Raw genomic sequence first — 21,792 nt, forward strand, 5'->3', positions numbered from 1 at the left:
ACCACATAAACGGAAAAAACATAAACATAAAACTTTCCATTGACTGCATAGAAAATAAAAATAGGTCGTTTAAATTTTGGCACCAAGCATATTTGTTGTGATCAGAAAAACAAATTATTGTCTTTATATTGATCGTTACTTGCGATGGTAATTATGATAATAATCACAATATATTAACGTTATCAATGTACCCTGTCTTGCAGGCTCATACAATATATTGTGGTCCCTGTCTGTCGATGACAAGCACGTGTAACTACCAATCACTGTACCTTACATATATTTTAACTCGAACCTATCTTGTGATAACAGGAAGTAGACCTGTTTTGGGATAACAGGAAGGAGACCTGTTTAGATACTGTGAATATAATACATATTAAAAATAAACGGCACACAAACAGTTGCTATTCTCGTAGACTTTCATGAAGGTTAATCACAGTTTATTTAAATCCATACTCGATAGAAATAAAAAATAAAGGCACCGCCATATTCTGTGATCATAAGCAAAAAAACAAATTATTGTCTTATATATGTTACTTGATTAAAAGAATTAGATCACAATAAAAAAGAGTATCTTGCGGCTCATCAATAAGTTCCTGTTTGTCATGAAAGCATGTAATACCAATGCATACCTTATATATAAGTCGCACCTATATTTGTAACAGTAGTAGACTGGTATCATATATTTTTCTTTTAACAAATAGCTCAGTATGAATGTTGTAAGACAAATAAGTCTTTAATAAGAACACAATAACGATATAACACGCATTGGTATTTTATATAGTGTTTGTATTTATATTTAATCATCGTCGCCATCTTTCTGTATTCTGTCAGCTGCATACTGCATTGTTTGTCTTAGGGCAAGTAACAGCGGGATGTTTGTCTGAGTTTCTATATCAAAATCAACCTCATAATTTTTGACCGGATGAATTAATGCCTGCTCGATCCCGAACATTTCACTTGCTGTATTTATGGCATCCTTAACCTTAACGCTCCAGAACATTTTCGTGATATCTTTCGCTACTTCATTACACAGCTCATCGACTTTTGTCAAAATCAAGATCCGTGGGATATCTGTAAAATAAATCAGTATTCTTACTTTAACGGATAAGTGTAACTAGCTTTAATAGGTTTTGGCATCACTTACCATTTTACCAGACTAACTATAGGTAACGATGCTAGGTGGATGTGATCACATAAAATATGAAATGAAATATAATGAGGGGAGAGAGTAATTTAATGAACGCAGTCTTCATAATATATTTGATACTTCAATAAAATATAGAAAAATGTAATCCCTTAAAAACTTCGAAAGCGAAAAAAAATGTTGCAGGCTCGGTTTGATTGAGCATGTTCATGGACGGTAATGAAAAGTGCAAGTTACCGTCCAAACCCCATGGTACCGACATAAGCAGATTTCAACATTTTAACAATAAAATGTGAATTTTGAATTTAGAAACATTCGCAGATGTGTTCATATGGAAGTTTTCATTGCGCGTGCCCTATACGAGAAAACAATGGGCGAAACTTAACAAAATGGAGTTTTAAAAGGGAATCAGAGGTTATGAAGCCCCCACGTGTGTTGTCGAATTTATAATAAAAGACAAATATAACTTATTTAGCGTGTCTTCCTAAACCTAAAAAGAGAAACATTAATTAAAATAGCTTAAAATCTAAAATCATTTATATTATTTTCATGAATATTTCTCACACATTTCTGTCGTTTGTTTACTATCCCTTTGCGATATAATTCATGAATCAACATTGCATTTAAGGTTTACTATTAAATAAATTCGATTACGTTGTTAATAAACCATACTCGCAAAATTTTGTAGACTCTCTTGAAAAGTATCAAATAATAATGGCTCATGTCTTTTGGTTTGACCTGTTTAATTAATTTTCTGGCACATATTTAAGAAAAAAAACAAAAAAAAAAACAAAAAAAAAAAAAAAAAAAAAAAAAAAAACAACAAAAAAAACAAGAAAATAGATAAGAAATAAAAAATAAATAAATGAAATTAAATAAAAAAACAAATAAAAAATAGAGGACAGTGATGTCGTTACATTCAACTGATTTGTAGATTGAAAGAAAAAGGAAACACTCTGCTAACTTCACTACATAATGATAGTTAAACATGTACTTGTGTGTCAGTGTCTAATTCGTGGATACGATTCAAGGAACTCCACTGTGACTAAAAGCATATAATTTGAATTTCTTTTTTAGATCGAATGGGGCACTTAAAAAATATATACATAAAAAAATAACAATATACATAATATAGATCAGAAATCGTATTTTGTGTTATTCTTAGCCCGAATTAAGTGAAAAGCACTGCAACGCTTTTAAAACTTTGGACATTTTTTCGCAATTAGAATAATTGTTAAGGTAAAACGGAGTGATCGAATAATCTAAAAAATTTTCACACAAAGTAAATGGTCTAGACCTTTATCCAATGGAGCATTTATTTTGAAAATATAAATTCTTGTCTCGTCATACCAAAAAGCTCAGTGGAATGTAAGAAATGAACACAGTTTTAAAGTATACAAAATACGTACGTTCTCGCGTTATTTTTTCTTGTAATTGCTTAATCTTCTGTTCATACGCTGATGGAATTCCAGCGTGTATGGCTTTTGCACTCATAACAAAGGTAACGCAATGCATTTGGTCTTGAAATGTTGGGTTGTGTCTATAATAGGGGCTAGTCTTATCGATTGGACCGGCAGGATTAAACTGCAATAATATCATAATGTTTAACTAAATGACGTCATTCCTTTATCAATGATATATTTTGTTCATAAACATATGACCACAATATAAATGATTCAAAATATAAAACACTATTCATATCAAGACTTTGAAATAATAGCATATAAGAGCATGACCTTATGTTAAATGTTACAAATGTTAAGCGTTGGTTTTCTCAAAAGACGGACGCTTACATTAACAATTAGTTTAGTCATAGCGATATAAAAATTCAAGTACTAAAAAAACTGTTAAAATCTTCCGCCAGTTAGTTTATGTATCTCTTATCATTTCCTTATGCCCTTTCACAAAGATCAACAAGATAAAATTGCGGCACGTACACCTTTCTAGATCTAGAGGGTCGAACACGATAATGCTTCTTTATTTCCGTTTGCTGTCCTAAATGTTACCAATTAAATGCAAGTGTACAAGTTTCTAGATTGTTAATAATGACAATCTAAAATATACGACTACTAACCCTGTATCCATTTTTGATATGCCCTTTTATTAAGAATGTCAGGTCATCTGTATGAAAGCCGTGTCCATCACTTGGCTCAATTCCCATTGAATCAAACAAGCGGTATCGTCTTAACAAACTCCCCTCGGTATACCGTTCGAGCTGTTAGGGGTAAATCAGATTTGAGTATACAATCTTGAAGACTTTTAGGTAACTACTAAAAATGGATGTTATATATTTCACAAACAATTATGCTTTGGAACATCTATTAAGTATATAAACCCCTGACACAACTTGTTCCTTGGTATATTACACAGGTACTTTTCCACACTGCATTTACCCTATTTATCGTTTTGTACACAACAGATTTTTTTACACATTTTTGTATATGAATACGAATATTAGTACAACCAATATAGTCAACACACTATTTAAATACATACTTCATATACAGTCATAAATTACACGACACATTTATGAATCATATATTAAGGTTTGTTTGTTTAATTGATTTGGTTTAACGTCACACCGACACAGTATAGGTCATATTGCGAGATTCATGCTTTACTGATGGAGGAGCATTATATCAGACACGCGGGCACCTGAGTAGAATCACCGAAGTTCCATAAGCTAGCTTGGTAGATTCCACACATGAAATAATCCAAAGTCATTGTCGGGATTCGAACCCAAGTGGTTTGTAGTCAACGACCTTAACCGTTGGGCCACGGACGCCCGATACATTTATGCATAATTACACATGTACGTATCATTGTACATTGTAATTACATATTTGTATATAGAAATGTGTGCGTTACACAATAGTTCTTACATATTTGTGAATAACATACTTAGACATTACAGCAGGGCTCACACTGGCTCAAATAAAATAATAGCCAATAATTTTAACTTAAAAAAAATAATAGCCAAAAGTTCAGCGGACTATTCACGAATTAGCGATTAACAACATAAGCAGTTGATTAAATAAACATTACATTTATATCTTTCAGTTTTATAAGGATTCTCAAATAAACTGATACATTTGTGTATATTGATAACTATCTGTTTTTAAATAGAACCACAACTTTAATTGTTATTATAGAACAGAAAAAAACGTTATAATTAGTATAATTACTGTATAACAATAATATTAAAGATTCATTATAACTTTACATAATGCTGTTATCAGACAACTTTTTTTGTTTGTTCTAATCAAATTTTGTCAGCTATTTTGTAACCACTGTCAATTTCCACATTTCACTCAGAACTGGAGTAGATCTAGGTCATATTATTAGCCTATAGAAATAATACAAGTTTGCAAACTCATTCACAGAATGCAGCCTTTTTTTCTGAATAATTTACTGAAAAATATCATCTTCACCAATGTAATACAAATTTTCTGCCATAGAAGTAAAGATTTTTTAAGAGAACATAGCTTATTTCACCTTTAAATAAATATCAAAATTATCGGTGTCGCGAAAATATGTGACAATCGGATTTTTCCTGTTTTCTGAAGAAATAATCACAATTTTGGTTGTTGTGCAAATGGTTGTTTGGAATTCAATACTTTTTAAATATTTTACCATTGTTTTCCACTGGCGATTTAGTCAAGTAGATTAAAACAAAAAAAATATTAAAATTTGCAATTACTGTTTACTGGAATTCACGGTAAATTTTGGGTAAGTCAATATCCAGTTTATCAATTTTAAAACGATTTTTATGGCTAATTTACGGATATTTGACGGCTTTTATAAATGCTGGACAATATCTTCAAAGTACTTATACAATTATACATCTTGCATGTATTTTATCACCTCGGGCAATCTAGTTAGCAGCACGTGACCTGTAAAAAGTTGACACTCAATTAAATGCACCCCGCTGGTGTTAATTGGGTCTACTGCATTCATTATCGATTTTTACACCTTATATAAACACTGTTGGAAGTAAAAAATAATCGCCAGATTTTGTAGCCAAAATGCAAAAATAATCGCCAATCTTATAAAATAATCGCAAATGGCGACTATGGCGACCGACAGCGTGAGCCCTGATTACAGGTTTGAACACAACACGTTATACATTACACTATCCATCGCAGCTGACACGTTAGACATAACACATTTGAAAATGACATAATATACATTTTGAATAAAGATAAAACCTTACATCTAGTGTCCAGCTCACATCCCTTCTTTCCCCTGTTCCTGCCATTGAACATATTCGTCCTTTCCCAATACTTATAATGGAATTGATAAAACTGGATTTTCCTGCTCCCACTGGACCTAGAATCAATAAATTTGGCTTTTTCTCCGACTGTAATTCTCTAATTTCGGATAATACGGATCGTTCAAGCTGTGATAAAATGAAATATTTCATACAATTGCACTGCTCTGTAATCTATATCTGCACGTGATCGTCAATTAAGTTAATGTATCTTCTAGGGTAACTATGTTAAGTCATATCTTAATTTGAACTCAGTTTCAATTCATACATGTATATTCTGCAAAATTTATTTATACTTCCTTAAGCTTTGACTAAATGTGAGATTTCTTTACTGCATTACATTCTTCAAAAACCCACTTTCGTTTTGTAACATCAAATGTTCATATCGAAAAGTTGTGCTGTATATAATATTGAAACAAAAGTAAACTTAAATCAAAAATTGAATCTAAACCACCTGGAAGGTATCCTTTCTATTAAAAATGACGAATACGTATAACGCATACCAGGCAAGCTTAAAATGACATTAAACCTATCAAAATGTAAATGTTGCAGGTCACGTAAAAATGATTTCAGATCTAGCCATGTAACTGGTTTCAATTTCATAGTATAATTAATAACCCATGTTACGACCAGCAAATGCTTAAAGATCCTGTAATACAAATTTTTATGGTCTTATATCATAAATATGTACTCAAATCAATTTTGTAAGTTCCAAAAAGCATTATTAAGAAAGATATTACCGAATTTAACATTTCATGTAAATTAAAGTAGGTAATAAAAAAATATTTTCTATAAAGTCTAAGTCAATTTTTTTCAATAAGAAATGAATGCATATATTTTAATGATTACATATAATATGTACAAATATTTGCAGTACATATTTTACATATTCTTCGACGTTCGGAAAATTGTCTTATAAGCGTAATTATATACATATATATAATTCCACTTAAGTGTGGTATACAACCTCAACATACAGGACCTTTAAATAACCTTCGGAATGCATAGATCCCTGGCCTGTTAACCGTTATCGTTCAATACAAAAAAGAGCTGGAGAGTCTTTTCATATATCAGGCAGTAGTTATATTTCATTCTATCTTTTATTGTTCAATGCATGCCCACTGTTTTAAATAAATTGCCAATTTAGCTTAAATCGACTACAAAAATAATTAACATTATGTCACTTTAACAAACGGACCAGTATTGTTGTATTAAATGTTTTATTTCAGATTATAGTTTGAAATTGAATATCGGAAAGGCGTGCTCATATGAATCATACTCTCCCAATGGAAATATAGAAGACAAGATTAAAAAATTCTGACCCCATAACAATTATTAAAAGTTTTTTGTTTAAAATATTAAGAATATTGGTCTTGTAATTTGCAGGATTACATTCCAGTCAATTACGCTAGTATTATCTTTAAAACACTCGTACCTTAGTGTAATCATTTACGGGGTTACAAATCCTCTAACTTTCGAATACGGACACGACGAAAATATCTTTAAAAACAATTAAGAATCAACTAAGGAAAGTGATTATCCTTTTTCCGTTTTGAGTAAATTTCATTCAAATGAATTGCGTTATCCCCACTGCTTATAAAGCAATTGGTTGGTTAAGTCCGTCTTATTTTTCCAAATGAATTTAATCGGCCGAACCAGTAGTAGCACATAACAAAATATGTCAATAGAAATCGGTAAACGACCAGGAAAAAGTATTCTATGAAGAAAGTTGTGCCCATTATTTTATGATATTATTTCAGAATCAAAAGTATATTAGCAAAATAAACGAACAAACTAAACAAAAACTAATAAAATTCAATAAAATCAAATAAATAACATTAATAAAAAAAAACAAAAAAACTTTCAGTTTTCTTTGATTTAAATTTAGCGAATAGTGATGTATGAAAGACGATGAACATCCAATGACATCATCTCAGAGTACTTTGTATTCAGGTGGAATGACAAACATATAAAAGAAAGTTACCTCGGCGCTCCAATTTGAAGGTTGCCGCCATGGGCCAGTAGCACTGAACATTTTGGCCCGATAAATTTTTCTAAATATGTGATGTCCTGATAAAATTCCTAAAAAATGTTCAATCTCGACTGCTGGCTGTCGTGCCGGAGAAGCATCTAAAACTTTTATCAAGAAAAGTGTCAATACAAAAGGAGCAATAGGGGAATGTTACACTACATTATGCATACTAAATGTAATATTGGAATCTGTAAATTTATTAATTTCTTAATGTTCATTGACTAAATCGTATTTTGAATAAGGTATCAATTAAAGATCTATAATTTACCGTTGATCCAATGTCCAAATGTAGAGTGTTGTGTTAAAGTATATATTTACATATAGTGCGTAGTGCAAATATAATTAATAATTTATTAATTAATACTACCGCAAACTATAGCTCTTGTTACTATTCCTTAGTCTAACTTTACCGAACAAACTTGTACATGAACTCTTCTTATACATGGTTCAATATATTCTTTCAATACAAAATATTCTATTTCTATAATGCGTATTAAAATGATTAAAATAAAGAAATAAGTCCGAACAAATGTACATATTCCTTCATTATTTGTTATCTGAACAATTTCACTTTTTGTTAATTAACAAAATAATATAAGAAAGAAACCGCAATAAAACATACTGTTTAATAATCTTTAAACGATTATTGTATATGAAATTTAGTACCTATTTCAGTATAGTTGACTTCAGAGAGTAACTGAGAAAGAGAAATAGTGCTTTACCTGACTGTTCTTATCCCATTGTGTTCTAAATAAAGGTATCGTTCGCTGTTTGTCACTCGTAAAATTTACAAGGAGTTAAAAAAACTAAACTTTACTTTCTAAATGTGTGTTGGCAAATTAAGAATTAGTTTTAAGCATTTTTATACTCATATTTCTTTAGAAAGTAATGTCATAAAATAAAAACGCCAAACTTATCGTTAAATAAATTGTTTAAAATAATCAGTGAAGAAAATTTCTAAACGAATTGCATAATTCAAGATGCGCATTAAGTTATGAACCAAATGCCGATGAGTACACCCTGCACGAAACTAAAAGTAGAAGGCGAAACCGATAAAGTCCGGGATATTCAGAAATTTTCGTTTTTTTTCTTTTCTGGGAAGTAGAAATTGAAAGTAAAACACAAAGTCAAAAAATGATTTCAACGAAATAAACATGATCAAACCAGAACAACGTTAATCTAAATGTTTGAGAAAACATTACAAAATAATGGTAATATAGGTTAAAGTAATATTGTTTAACTTTAAATTGTATAGTTAAAGTATTGACTTAAGTACAGACCATGTTTTCTGATTTTGGTCTTAACATTGGCATGTGTAGCGTTAGTTATTACAAGTGCAAGTTATAAATTTAAATATATTCATTCCGGATTAGATTAAAAGTAGAGTTATTTGCTTACTTGCTGCAAACATGTTTCAATGCAGTAATGTGATTTAATGCAGATGCGACACAGACAATGATATAATTCGTTGTTGCAAATTTGTTTCATAACCGTTTACCATCAGAAACGTAATTACACTTTTTCGCGTGTTTTTTTTACCAAAATGTTAACTTAAACTTTATACATTATAAAGTGAATGTAAAGTACAATTAAACTTACTTTGTACTTTGAATATATAATTGTTGTTGTTTGTGAAAATTATTCCTAAAATTATTACAAACGTTTCGTTTATGAATTTGTTTGTTTTGCATGTTCTGCCATAAAAAAAGATAAAATTGCCCTCCGCATTTTTGGGTGAATGATTAATAAGGCGGGTAATACTCTCTTTATATTTGAATGTCCACAACAATTACGAAAATAACAAGGAGGGCACATCCACATACATGGGCTTTGGCAAAAGGTAAGATTGGTAGCATTCTCCACGTACTTATGTTTCCGCAGCAATAGAAATGATAATAAAGAACATCATACCAATTTCTTACATAGGTATTGTCAACAATTAAAATAATTATGAGAGTAAGACACTCCCTTTTTTAAAGTGTGCGCAACAATTCAAAAACAATAATGTAGAGTGTAATAACCCTACCTTTACTGCCTGCATCCGTTTAAACAGCAACTAGGAGGTTACCACCACCCCCCTTTACTTAAGTGTGCGCAACAATTGAAACAATAATAGGGAAGGACACATGTTTTAGTATTTTCAAACAGTGAATGGAAATCTCTAAATAGCGTCTAAAGCACTTTCTTAATTATTGATAAATAAAATAAATAAATAAATTAATAAAAATACTGGAAGAAAAACATCTCTTACAATATGTACACATCCTTTGTTTAGGGTTGTTATTGTTTTAATATGAATTAAAACTATATTGATATGTTATACTAATTGTTCTGATAAATGGAAATAAAAATGTATCTGACTAAGAGTTAGTCATTCTGTAAAGAAAGATCAAAAAGTTCGGCTGCACGGTCCTTGACAATTTTCTTTGAATGGTGTCTATTTTCTGTGTCGGACCTATTAATATCGAAATTAAAAATAAACGAAAACTGTGTCAACAAAATACATATTTATTTTCCGCTACTTATATAATTTTCAGAAAAAATGCTAATAGTATGAAAGTGAATAGGTTTATTATGCAAAATTTTTAATACCATCAATAATTATTTCAATAGTATTTAATAAATCAATAACGGATTGTCTATGAAAACTTCAATGCTGTTGTTTAGAAAGAAAAATATTTCTTAATCTGTTTCGAATCGAAAAAAATTTATAAAATCCTCATAAGAAAATGACATAACATCGTCAAAACGTGTTGTTTTTGCAATAATATTTTTCTTCAACACCACATAAACGGAAATAATTTAAAATTATATGGAAAATAAAAATAAGATCGTTTAACTTTTTGCACCAAGCATATTTGTTGTGAACAGTAAAGCAAATTATTGTCTTTATATTAAGCGTTACTTGCGATGGTTATTATGATAATAATGACAATACATTTTCGTAATCACTGTACCCTGTCTTGCAAGCTCATACATTATATTGCGTTCTCTGTCTTGCGATATCAAGCACGTGCAACTTCCAATCACTGTACCTTACATATATTTTAACTCAAACCTTTCTTATGATAACAGGAAGTAGACCAGGAAACTGACTTGTGTACATACTGTGAATATAATACATATTAAAAATAAACGCCACGCAAACAGTCTTCATTTTCTTAGACGTTCACGAAGGGTATTGCGTTTATTTAAATAACTCGAATACAGTTACAAAATAAGCACCGCCTAATAAGACACTACAGTTTATTTAAGTTAGAAGAACTTAGATACAATAACAAAAGTGTCACAAAGAAAACAATTTCGTAAATGCTAAGAAGTGTTTTCAGTCCTTTGATTTTTGTAGTATTCTATTTTCCTGCCAAACCACAGCACAGTTTTATACCAAATCCAACGTAAATTATTGTATCATATTTTTGTAAAATTCAGAGTTATCGAGTGAAATTACTTATTTCAGTATTTTTATAGATTGCTTAAGTTTCTTGGTATCATTTCAAGCATTTTAACATATTCCTCATAAAATTCGGTCAAGTAATAAGAAAGTTAGATTTTTGTGATAAGGTGCAAAATTTTTTATGTTCTACAAATTTCATATTACGGGCCTGCATATTTTGTTATACACGCGTTCTGGAATGCAAGAAAATCGTAAAAGTTATATTTCACGCTTTCCACTCAGGGTAACTATGCCTATATAATGAACGAATTTTAAATCTTCTTTGGGGACTCGTATATAGATGTTTAAAATCACACAAGGTCATTTTGACAGACATATTTATTCTTGTTGTGTAAAATTGTTAAGCTTGTGCAAGATAAATCTTTCTTTTCTTGTTGTTTTATTTAGTTAATTTTTGTTATTTCAGAAGATCGTAATTCAGTTAATTTGAAAGAAATTCGTTTTATAGAAGTTTTATTTTGCATTTTGTCGGTAATTTTTCGTTCTCTAATTTTTCGTCTTCTGTAGATTTATGGCTCTAGTGTTTCAGTCATTTCTTGAATATTGGTAATCTTTTTATTATCATTGATAGTTGTTGTTATGTATGGAAGGCCGTTAACGCATTGAGTGCACGTTATTTTATCATGCATATGTTTCATTTATATTTACTAAATAAGTTTTCATGTTCTCGTTTCACAGTAAAAGTTAATTATAATTAAGTCTGCTGCAGATGTTCTTTTTTTATATAATTCTTATTTCTTTAAGTAATTTTCATATTACATTATCAACATTTTTTTGTACGAAATTATAGGGATTCGATTCAATGAATGATTTCGTCGATATTTATGTGGTATCCGGTCTGGCTTCATGTTTTATATCTAAAAACGTATTTTATTTTACCTGTGTGTATAGGATCCATAAGGGACATTATATTTTAGAAGCTTTGGTTTTAGAAATCCGACAAAGGTCCGGCTATTCCGAAGGGAGATACTTATATCTTTATATTTGTGTACCATGGACATTTACCATGTTTTATATTTTGTAGCTTTCACCCTCAAATTTGAATCACGCATGTGTTCAACATAGCGAGGACAGTGGAGATTGTGACGTAGTGACGCAAGCCCACATCCGCAGTATTGGATCTACAATCTGTAGACAGTACAGAATCGATCTTTCTGCTTTGGATGGGTCACATCTGGAGATTGTGACGTAGCGACCACACATCCACAGTCTTGGATATACACTCTGTAGACAGTACAATATCGATCTCTCTTCTTTGGATGGGTCACATCTCGAGCATCATTGAATATTTGTTTTGAGATACGCCACCGGAAAAAATGCTATTCGTCAGGACATTAGAAACGTGACACGGAACTTTTTTTTTCTTTTATTCATTTCATACCAATCACTTTCACTATAAATATTCATTTATTTTGTAAATAAATGTTAAATAGTTTGTACCGAGTTGTGCTTTATTTTGTATGGTAGTTGTGGTCAGCCTGTGTTCCATCGTAGTTCATATTGTGACAAAAAGGAGCACCGCTCAATAAAGTCTCTGTATGTAGAAAAATGCATAATCCAAATATATCTATTTCGGCATAAGTCCACGACAATTTTATTATAACATGGTACCATACATTATTCTTTTAACAAATAACTCAGTAAGTATGTTGTAACACAAACACGCTTTTATTAAGAACACAATAAAGCCATAACATGCATTTGGTATTTTATTAAGTGTTTGTATTTAATCTTTCTGTATTCTGTCTGCTGCATACTGCATTGTTTGTCTTAGGGCAAGTAATAGCGGTATGTTTGTCTGAGTTTCTATATCAAAATCAACCTCATAATTTTTGACCGGATGAATTGATGACTGCTCGATCCCGAACATTTCACTTGCTGCTTTTATGACATCCTGAACCTTAACGCTCCAAAACATTTTTGTGATATCTTTCGCTACTTCATCACACAGCTCATCGACTTTTGTCAAAATCAAGATCCGTGGGATATCTGTAAAATAAATCAGTATTTGTTTTACTTTAAGGGATTAGTGTAACTAGCTTAATAGGTTTTGGCACACTTACCCTTTTACCAGACAATCTATAGGCAACGATGATAGTAAGACGTGATCACATAAAATATGAAATAAAATATAATGGGGGGAGAGAGCAATTTAATGAACGCATCCTTAATTATATTTTTGATACTTTAATAAAATAGAGAAAATTGAATCCCTAAAGAACTTTAAAGCGACAAAAAATGTTGCAGACTCGGCTTCATTGAGCATGTTCATGGACGATAATGAAAAGTTCAAGTTACCGTCCAAACCCCATAGCACCGGCTTTAGCAGATTTCAACATTTAAGCAATAAAAATGTGAAATATTGAATTTAGAAACATTCGCGTGTCTTCCTAAACCTAAGAAAAGAAACATTAATCAAAATAGCTTTAACACTAAAATCATTTATATTCTTTTCATTTATATTTATAACACATTTCTGTAGTTTGTTTACTCTTTGCTTTATAATTCATTCATCAACATTGCTGCATTAAGGTTTACTATTAAATAAATTCGATTTTTGTTGTTAATCAACCATTCATGAACAATTTGGTAGACTTACTTGAGAAATGTCAAATAATTTTGGCTCATGTCATATGATTTGACCTTGTTTAATTGTTTGTCTGGCGCATCTTTACTCACACGAAAATTAACAAAAATAAAACAACAACAACAAAAGTAATGGTGGACAGTGATGTCCCTACATTCAACTTATGTGTGAGTCGAAAGCAAAAGGACATAATCGGCTAATTTCACTATATAATGATAGGTAAACATGTACTTTTGTGTCAGTGTCTAATTTGTGGATTATGGATTATGTTAAAGGAACTCCACTGAGCCTAAAAACATAAAATTTGAATTTCTTTTATAGAAGTCCAAAAAAAGTGTAAAGCGTTGCTACGCTTTTATATTTTAGGACATATTATAGCAATTAGAAAAGTTATTAAGGTAAAACGGAGTGGGCGAATAATCTGAAAAAAATTCACACAAAGTAAATGGTCTAGACCTTTATCCAATGGAGCATTTATTTTGAAAATAAAAATTCTAGTCTCGTCATGCCAAAAAGCTCAGTGCACGTGGAGACCCTATAAGGGGAATGTATGAAATGAATACGGCTTTAAAGTAGACAAAATACGTACGTTCTCGCGTTATTTTGTCTTGTAATTGTTTAATCTTCTGTACATACGCTGATGGAATCCCAGCGTGTATGGCTGTTGCACTCATAACAAAGATAACACAATGCATTTGGTCTTGAAATGTAGGGTTGCGTCTAAAATAGGAGCTTGTCTTAGTGATTGGACTGGCAGGATTAAACTGCAATAATATCATAATGTCTTACTAAATGACGTCCTTAATCATTGATATATTTTGTTCATAAACATATGACCACAATGTAAATGCTTCAAAATATAAAACACTATTCATATCAAGACTTTGAAATAATAGCATATAAGAGCATGGCATTATGTTAAATGTTACAATTAGCGTTTGTTTTCTCACAGGACGGATGCTTATATTAACAATTAGTTCAGTCATAGCGATATAAAAATTCAAGTACTAAAAAACTGTTAAAATCTTCCGCCAGTTAGTTTATATATCTCTTATCATTTCCTTATGCCCTTTAACAAAGATTTACAAGATAAAATTGCGGCACGTACAGCTTTCTAGAGCTAGAGGGTCGGATACGATAATGCTTCTTTATTTCCGTTTGCTGTCCTAAATGTTACCAATTAAATGCAAGTGTACAAGTTTCTAGATATTTAATAATGACGGTATAAAATATAAGACTACTAACCATGTATCCATTTTTGACATGCCCTTTTATTAAGAACGTCAGGTCATCTGTATGAAAGCCGTGTCCATCACATGGCTCAATTCCCATTGAATCAAACAGGCGGTATCGTCTTAACAAACTCCCCTCGGTATACCGTCCGAGCTGTTAAGGGTAAATCATATTTAAATATATACTATCTTGAAGACTTTTAGGTGTTTACTACAAATTAATTTAATTTGTTTCACAAACAATAATGCTTTGGGACATCTATAAAGTATATAAACCCCTTACACAATTTGTCCCTTACGACACAGGTACATTTCCTCACTGCATTTACCCTATTTATCTTTTTGTAAAAAAATTGTAATCTTTTTATACCATTTTTGTATATGAAAACAAATATATGTACAACACGTTTATTCATCTATATATTACAAACAGCCGACCTTTAAGTATCGAACCCATAAAGTAAACACATTATCTAAATACATACTTTACATACAGTCATAAATTACACGACACATTTATGAATCATATATTTAGGTTTGTGTGTTTGATAGATTTGGTTTAACGTCACACCGACACAGAAAAGGTCATATTGCGAGGTTCAAGCTTTACTGATGGAAGAGCATTATTTCAGGCACGGATGGGCACCTGAGTAGAACCACCGAAGTTCCATAAGCTTGCTGGATAGCTTCCACACATGAAATAATCCAAAGTCTATGTCGGAATTCGAATCCAAGTGGTTTGTAGTCAACGACCCTAACCGTTGGGCCACGGACGCCCGATATACATTCATACATTTATGCATAATTACACATGTACGTATCATTGTACATTGTAATTACATATTTGTATATAGAAATGTGTTCGTTACACAATAGTTCTTACATATTTGTGAAAAACATAGGTTTTGAACACAACACGTTATACAATACACCATCCTTTGCAAATGACACGTTTATTTGTTTGTTTTGGGTTTTACGTCACATCGACACAGTATAGGTCATATCGCGACGTTCCAGCTTTACTGGTGGAGGAAGACCTCAGGTGCCCTTTCGTGCATTATTTCAGGCACGAACGGGCACCTGAGTAGAACCACCGACGTTCCGTTAGCTAGCTGGATAGCTTCCTCACATGGAAGAATCCAAAGTCCTTGTGGGGATTCGAACCCACAGCGGTAAGGGGCAAGTGGTTTGACCACTCGGCCACGGACGCCCCCAAATGACACGTTAAACATAACACATTTGCAAATGAAATAATATACATTTTGCATAAACATAAAACCTTACATCTAGTGTCCAGCTCGCATCCCCTGTATCACCTGTTGCTGCCAGTGCACATTTTCGTCCTTTTCCAATACTTAAAATGGAATTGATAAAACTGGATTTTCCTGCTCCCACTGGACCTAGCATCAACAGATTTGGCTTTTTCTCCGGCTGTAATTCTCTTATTTCGGATAATATGGATTGTTCAAGCTGTGATAAAAGGAAAATAATTCCTACAATGTCACTGTTCTTTAACCAATATCTGCATGTGATCGTCAATCAAATTTATGTATCTTTCTTGTTTATTTAGGGGAACTATGTTAAGTTATATCTTAATTTTAATTAAGTATATTCTGCAACATTTATTTACACTTCCTTGTTTACTGCATTTATTCAACAACCAACTTTCGTTTTGTAACATCAAATATTCATTTCGAAAAGTTGTGCTATATATGATATTGAAACACAAGTAATCTTAAATCAAAATCGGATCTAAATCATGTGAAAGGTATTTTTTCTATTGAAAGCGGCGAATACGTATACCGCACACCAGGCAAGCTTAAAATGACATTAAAACTATCAAAATGTAAATGATAAGCGTGCAGGTCACGTAAAAATAACTTCAGATCTAGCCATGTAACTGGTTCCAATTTCATAGTATAATTAATAAGTTAAATGTTGATGCTCCACATCAAAGACACCGCCAAATGATTGTGAACAGTCAATCAGCATTGAAATATGTTCTTTATTACAGTTGAATATCCGAAGCACATGTTCTTTGTATGTGCTTGTTGTTTAATAATTAAGTTGCATATTTTTGTGAAAAAGTAGAAACTAATGCATAAATTTACAAAGTAATGCCATGTCTGAAATTTCTTTAATGTTTGTGTGTTGCGACAAAGATTGAAACGTATGGTCGAAGCAAAATAAATTGGATAACAATTAAAAATGAAATGATTGGTATACTTTAAATAAATTCAAGACAATATGTGCCGAGAATATGTCCATTTACATATTGGTACGAATTGCATAATGTTCGAATGATTTGAGAACGAACTGTTTTGCAGTGATCTCCCCTTACTGGTCGTAGCGTAACCGCGGCGCAGAGTTTGGCGTACTTTCTTAACGGTTATGGGAGAACCCCCTTTCTGATAGTGGGCGTGCGTGGTTTAGGCTTTTTAACTTGTAATCTAAGGATTCGACAAGTGATATTAATCAAAGATGTCCTGATTTCCTTCCGCCCCGTCAACGAAGACTAAATGCTAGCATACGGAGAATTATATTAAATTTGGCGACAATTTAAGGCGGAGCCGAACTTCAACAGAGGCGGAGCAAATGAAGTGAATAACACTGCCTCAGTCGTTACCTCTCTCAACGGTTAAGTGTCAGAACGATCGACTATAGTCTGGCTCATTGACACGTTATTTATTATGATGAAAATGATAATAAATTAGATGATGATAAAAAGAATATGATATTCAAACATGGCAATATCATTTCAGTTAAACGTTTATTCTAATCCCTTAAAGCTGTGTGACATGTTTTACATCAGAAAAGCTATTTTTATTAGAAAATTTGGAAACAATATAATTTTGTTAAAATATAACCAAAATACACAAATCATGTCTAAACTTTCCCGATTGCTGTATAGACAAATGCATATCTACTAGACGTGCTTGAGGCGTCTTAAAACCCATGTGACGCACAACAAATTCTTAAATATGCTGTAATGGTTTTAAATATCATAAATATGATGCTCAAATAACATTTTTATATATTCTTCGACGTTTGGAAAATTGTTTATAAGCGTAATTATATATATATATATAAGTTCATATATATGAAGTTCACTTCAGTGTGGTATACAACCTCTACATACAGGATCTTTAAATAACCTTCGGAATGCATAGATCCCCGACCTGTCCAATCATAATTATAACCGTTATCGTTCAATACAAAAAGAAGAGCTGGAGAGTTTTTTTCATATACCAGGCAGTAGGTTATATTTTATTCTATCTTCTATTGTTCAATGCCCGTTGTTTTGAATAAATAGCCAATTTAACATAAATCGACAACAAAAATAATGAACATTATGTCACTTTTACAAACGAACCATTCTTGTTTTATTGAATGTTTGATTTTAGATTATAGTTTGAAGTTGAATATCTTAAAGGCGTGCTCATATGAATCATACTCTCCCAATGGAAATATAGATGACAAGATTAAAAAATTCTGACCCTATAACAATTATTAATTTTTTTATTATTTAAGATATTAACAATATTGATCTTGTAATTAACAAAACTTTATAATTTACAGAATAACCAATCAATTACGCTAGTATTATCTTTAAAACACCCCTACCTTGTAAGTGTTATCATTTACGGGGTTACAAATCCTCTCACTTTCGAATACGGACACGACGAAAATATCTTTAAAAAAAACAACAAGAAACAAATAAGGAAAGTCAATATCCTTTTTCCGTTTTGAGCAAATTTCATTCAAATGAATTACGTTTTCTCACTAACCAGATAGAAAAATCCTTAAATGTTACTAAAAATAGCGGTGTTGGAAAATCTTATCTCACATGGGCTTATCTCACACTCAACGTGCAGCACTTCTAAATAATACGCGATTCACTCCTATTTTAATAAAAATGAAACGTCAAAAGGTCAAAATGTATTAAATATTTGTGAGGTAATCTATTTAATTGTCTACGGAATCAAAACAGATTGATATTAACTTTCACACTGCAATGAGTCCTACTCAACCTAGGTCCGCCCTTTCCAATATCGATTTGTTACTAAAAATAGCACACTTTAAAATATCGAAACATTCTTCCTAAAATAATCGGATATTATGACGCTTTGCCTGAAAAACATTCATGTTTTTTGTTATGATAACGATGTTTCTTGATGACGAATCTTATTTTGATATATTTTAATTGAATATTCGGCCAAAATAACCGAAAAAGTAGAAAAATCTTTGCAAACGGTAAACGCTTTTTTGTCAACCATTGAAGTATGGACTGAATTCCTTATAAACACTTATATTATGGCACTTTCCGTTTTTAATATCGATGTGTTTTATCATGACAACCTTGCTCTTTGATGAGGGATCTTATATGAATTTATTTTCATTAAATTTTTCTCACATAAACTTGGTCAGAAGAATTTTTTGCGGACGTACATAATGCTTTTTAATCCTAAGCCCCGCCCCCTTTTCAAAAATAGGTACGTTGTAATGCGCGTAGCAAGTAGATTCACTGATATTTGTGTGTCCAAATGAGTGAGAAAAATAATCAACCATTGGGTTAGCTAGAGCATAGGGAAATTCCAACCCTCGGGCAATCGGTTCCATCGGGAACTCGCCAAGGCTCGTTCCCGGTGGAACCGATCACCCTCGGGTTCGGATTTCCCTATCCTCTATCAAACCCAATGATAGATTCTATTAATCCCCACTGCTTATAAAGTTAATTCCGTCTTATTTTTCCAACTGAATGTAATCGGCTGAACCAGTAGTAGCACATAACAAAATATGTTAATAGAAATCGGTAAACGACCAGGAAAGAGTATTCTATGAAGAAAGTTATGCCCATTATTTTAAGATATTCTTTCATAATCACAAGTATATTTGCAAAATAAACAAACAAACCAAACAAAAATTAATAAAATTCAATAAAATTAAATGAATAAATAAATAAAAAAAAAACAAAAAAACTTTCAGTTTTCTTTGATTTAAATTTAGCGAATAGTGATGTATGAAAGACGATGAAAATCCAATGACATCATCTCAGAGTACTTTGTATTCAGGTGGAATGACAAACATATGAATGGAAGATACCTCGGCGCTCCAGTCTGAAGGTTGCCGCCATGGGCCAGTAGCACTGAGCCTTTGGGCCCGATAAATTTCTCTAAATATATGATGTCCTGATAAATTTCCTAGAAAAGATTCAATCTCGACTGCTGGCTGTCGTACCTTGAAAGCATCTAAAACTTTTATCAAAGAAAAGTGTCAATACAAAAGGAGCCATAGAGGAATGTTTCACTAAAATATTATTACAAAATTTAATATAGGACTATGAGCATACATTTAGATTTATTAATTTCTTAATATTCATTTACTAAATCGTATTTTGAATAAGATACCCTTTAAAGGTTTATAATTTACTGTTCATTATCCAGTGTCCAAATGTAGAGTATTGTGCTATAATATAATTACATCTTGAGCGTAGTGCAAATATAATTAATAATTTATTAATTAATACTACCGCAAACTATTACTATTCCTTAGTCTAACTTTACAGAACAAACTTGCACATGAACACTTCTTATACATGGTACAATATATTTTTTCAATAAAAAATATTCTATTTCCATAATGCGTATTAAAATGATTAAAATAAAGAAATAGATCCGAACTATGTACATGTGTCTTCATATATCGTTATCAGAACAATTATAATTTTTGTAAAATAATACAATCATGTAAGAAAGACACCACAATAAAACATATTGTTTATTAATTTTTAAACGACTATTGTATATGGAATTTAGTAAGTATTTCAACATAATTAACTTAATGAGAAAGAGAAACTGTGCTTTACCTGACTGTTCTTGTCCCATTGTTTTCTAAATAAAGGTACCGTTCGCTGTTTGTCACTCGTAAAATTTACAAGGAATTAAAGAAACTAAACTTTACCTGCTAAATGTGTGTCGGCAAATTAAGAATTACTTTTTAAGCATTTTTATTCTCATTATTTATGCAAGTAATGTCGTAAAATAAAAACGCCAAGTTTATCGTTAATTAATAATCAGCCAGGAAAATTTCTAAACGGATTACATAATTCAAGAAGCGCATTATATGTATTGAAACAACTAATATAATCAATCCAGACCAAATACCGATGATGTACGAAACTAAAAGTAGAAGACGAAACCAATAAAGTCCGGGATATTCTGAAATTTGCGTTTTTTCTATTCCTGGAAGAAGAAATTGAAAGTAAAACACTCTATCTTAGAATAAATGTTTTCTAGAAAATAAACATGACCAAACCAGAACAACGTTAATTTAAATGTTTATCCGTTAATCTAGAGAAAATATTACAGCGTGATAGAAATAAATGTTTAAGTAATATTGTTTAACTTTAAATTGTATAGTTAAATGACTAACACATGCTCATTGTTTCAATAAGTTCGTTGCATGAACCATGACAGTCAAGTAGGAAAATTTGAAAGAGACCTCGGGCGTCAAGTAGAAAAAATGTGATAAAGACCTCGAGCGGGTTGAATTTTATCAGAATACCTGATTAAAATCATGGCTTGTGTAAGAAACCAATATCGTTAATGGCTTCCCCGATGATTTGCGAAACATGAAAATTAAATTGAATCGAAGTTAATAAAATTGTGAATATAATTGTTTTATGATTTTTATTTTGTTTTGTCAAATCTGATTTTAAAATATAAACCATATACTTTTATTGCCTTTAAGTAAATATTGAAGTTATATTTAGATACTGTTGTCAAAATTGAAATTAATTTAAGATAAGCCGAAATTTACATCGTCGCAAGTAAAATATGCATAATGAGTTACAACATATAAATTTGTACACATGTCAATTTTAAAATGTTACAAAATTCGATAATTTTTACAGAATTATTGTTTCCATCATGAATACTGTGACGTCATGTTATGATGATGTCTTCAAAAAGAGCGCATAACGTTAATCGTCAATTAATATGAAATAAAACTGTTAAAAACCCCATGAAATAAATGTTAATTTTGTTTGTTAAGTGTTCCGTTACAGATTTCAA

General features: G+C 31.3%; 1 protein-coding gene across 6 annotated transcripts; it reads right to left on the bottom strand.

Moving 5' to 3' along the window:
• Nucleotides 1-771: 771 nt before the first annotated feature.
• On the bottom strand, nt 772-20,847 carry LOC132742078 (interferon-induced protein 44-like). 6 transcript variants are annotated; one of them, XM_060730368.1, is made up of 7 exons: nt 20,586-20,847; nt 19,823-19,974; nt 18,344-18,411; nt 16,004-16,189; nt 14,733-14,873; nt 14,077-14,251; nt 12,467-12,889 (listed from the first exon to the last, which is right to left on the bottom strand). In XM_060730368.1, exons 2-7 carry the CDS (start codon nt 19,851-19,853, stop codon nt 12,627-12,629), a joined length of 864 nt encoding a protein of 287 aa, XP_060586351.1. In that variant the 5' UTR covers nt 19,854-19,974; nt 20,586-20,847; the 3' UTR covers nt 12,467-12,626. The 6 variants fall into 6 exon arrangements, with proteins under 6 accessions (XP_060586349.1, XP_060586353.1, XP_060586352.1 ...); XM_060730366.1 differs by lacking the exons at nt 12,467-12,889; nt 14,077-14,251; nt 14,733-14,873; ... (1 more) ...; nt 18,344-18,411; nt 19,823-19,974 and adding exons at nt 772-1,071; nt 2,554-2,728; nt 3,219-3,359; nt 5,358-5,543; nt 7,399-7,550 and having other exon boundaries at nt 20,586-20,819; XM_060730370.1 differs by lacking the exons at nt 12,467-12,889; nt 14,077-14,251; nt 14,733-14,873; ... (2 more) ...; nt 19,823-19,974; nt 20,586-20,847 and adding exons at nt 772-1,071; nt 2,554-2,728; nt 3,219-3,359; ... (1 more) ...; nt 7,399-7,544; nt 8,169-8,434.
• Nucleotides 20,848-21,792: the final 945 nt, after the last annotated feature.

Source organism: Ruditapes philippinarum, unplaced genomic scaffold (genome assembly GCF_026571515.1).
Source record: "Ruditapes philippinarum isolate M1 unplaced genomic scaffold, ASM2657151v2 ctg1575_1_1_1_1, whole genome shotgun sequence".
NCBI lineage: Eukaryota > Metazoa > Mollusca > Bivalvia > Venerida > Veneridae > Ruditapes > Ruditapes philippinarum.

Excerpts from the sequence above, each read along its gene's own strand:
- LOC132742078 (XM_060730366.1), bottom strand. Across the intron at positions 5,544-7,398 it reads CTTCAAATTGGAGCGCCGAG|CTTGAACGATCCGTATTATC; the intron begins GTAACTTTCTTT and ends ATTTTATCACAG. Across the intron at positions 3,360-5,357 it reads ATGTGAGCTGGACACTAGAT|CTCGAACGGTATACCGAGGG; the intron begins GTAAGGTTTTAT and ends TACCCCTAACAG.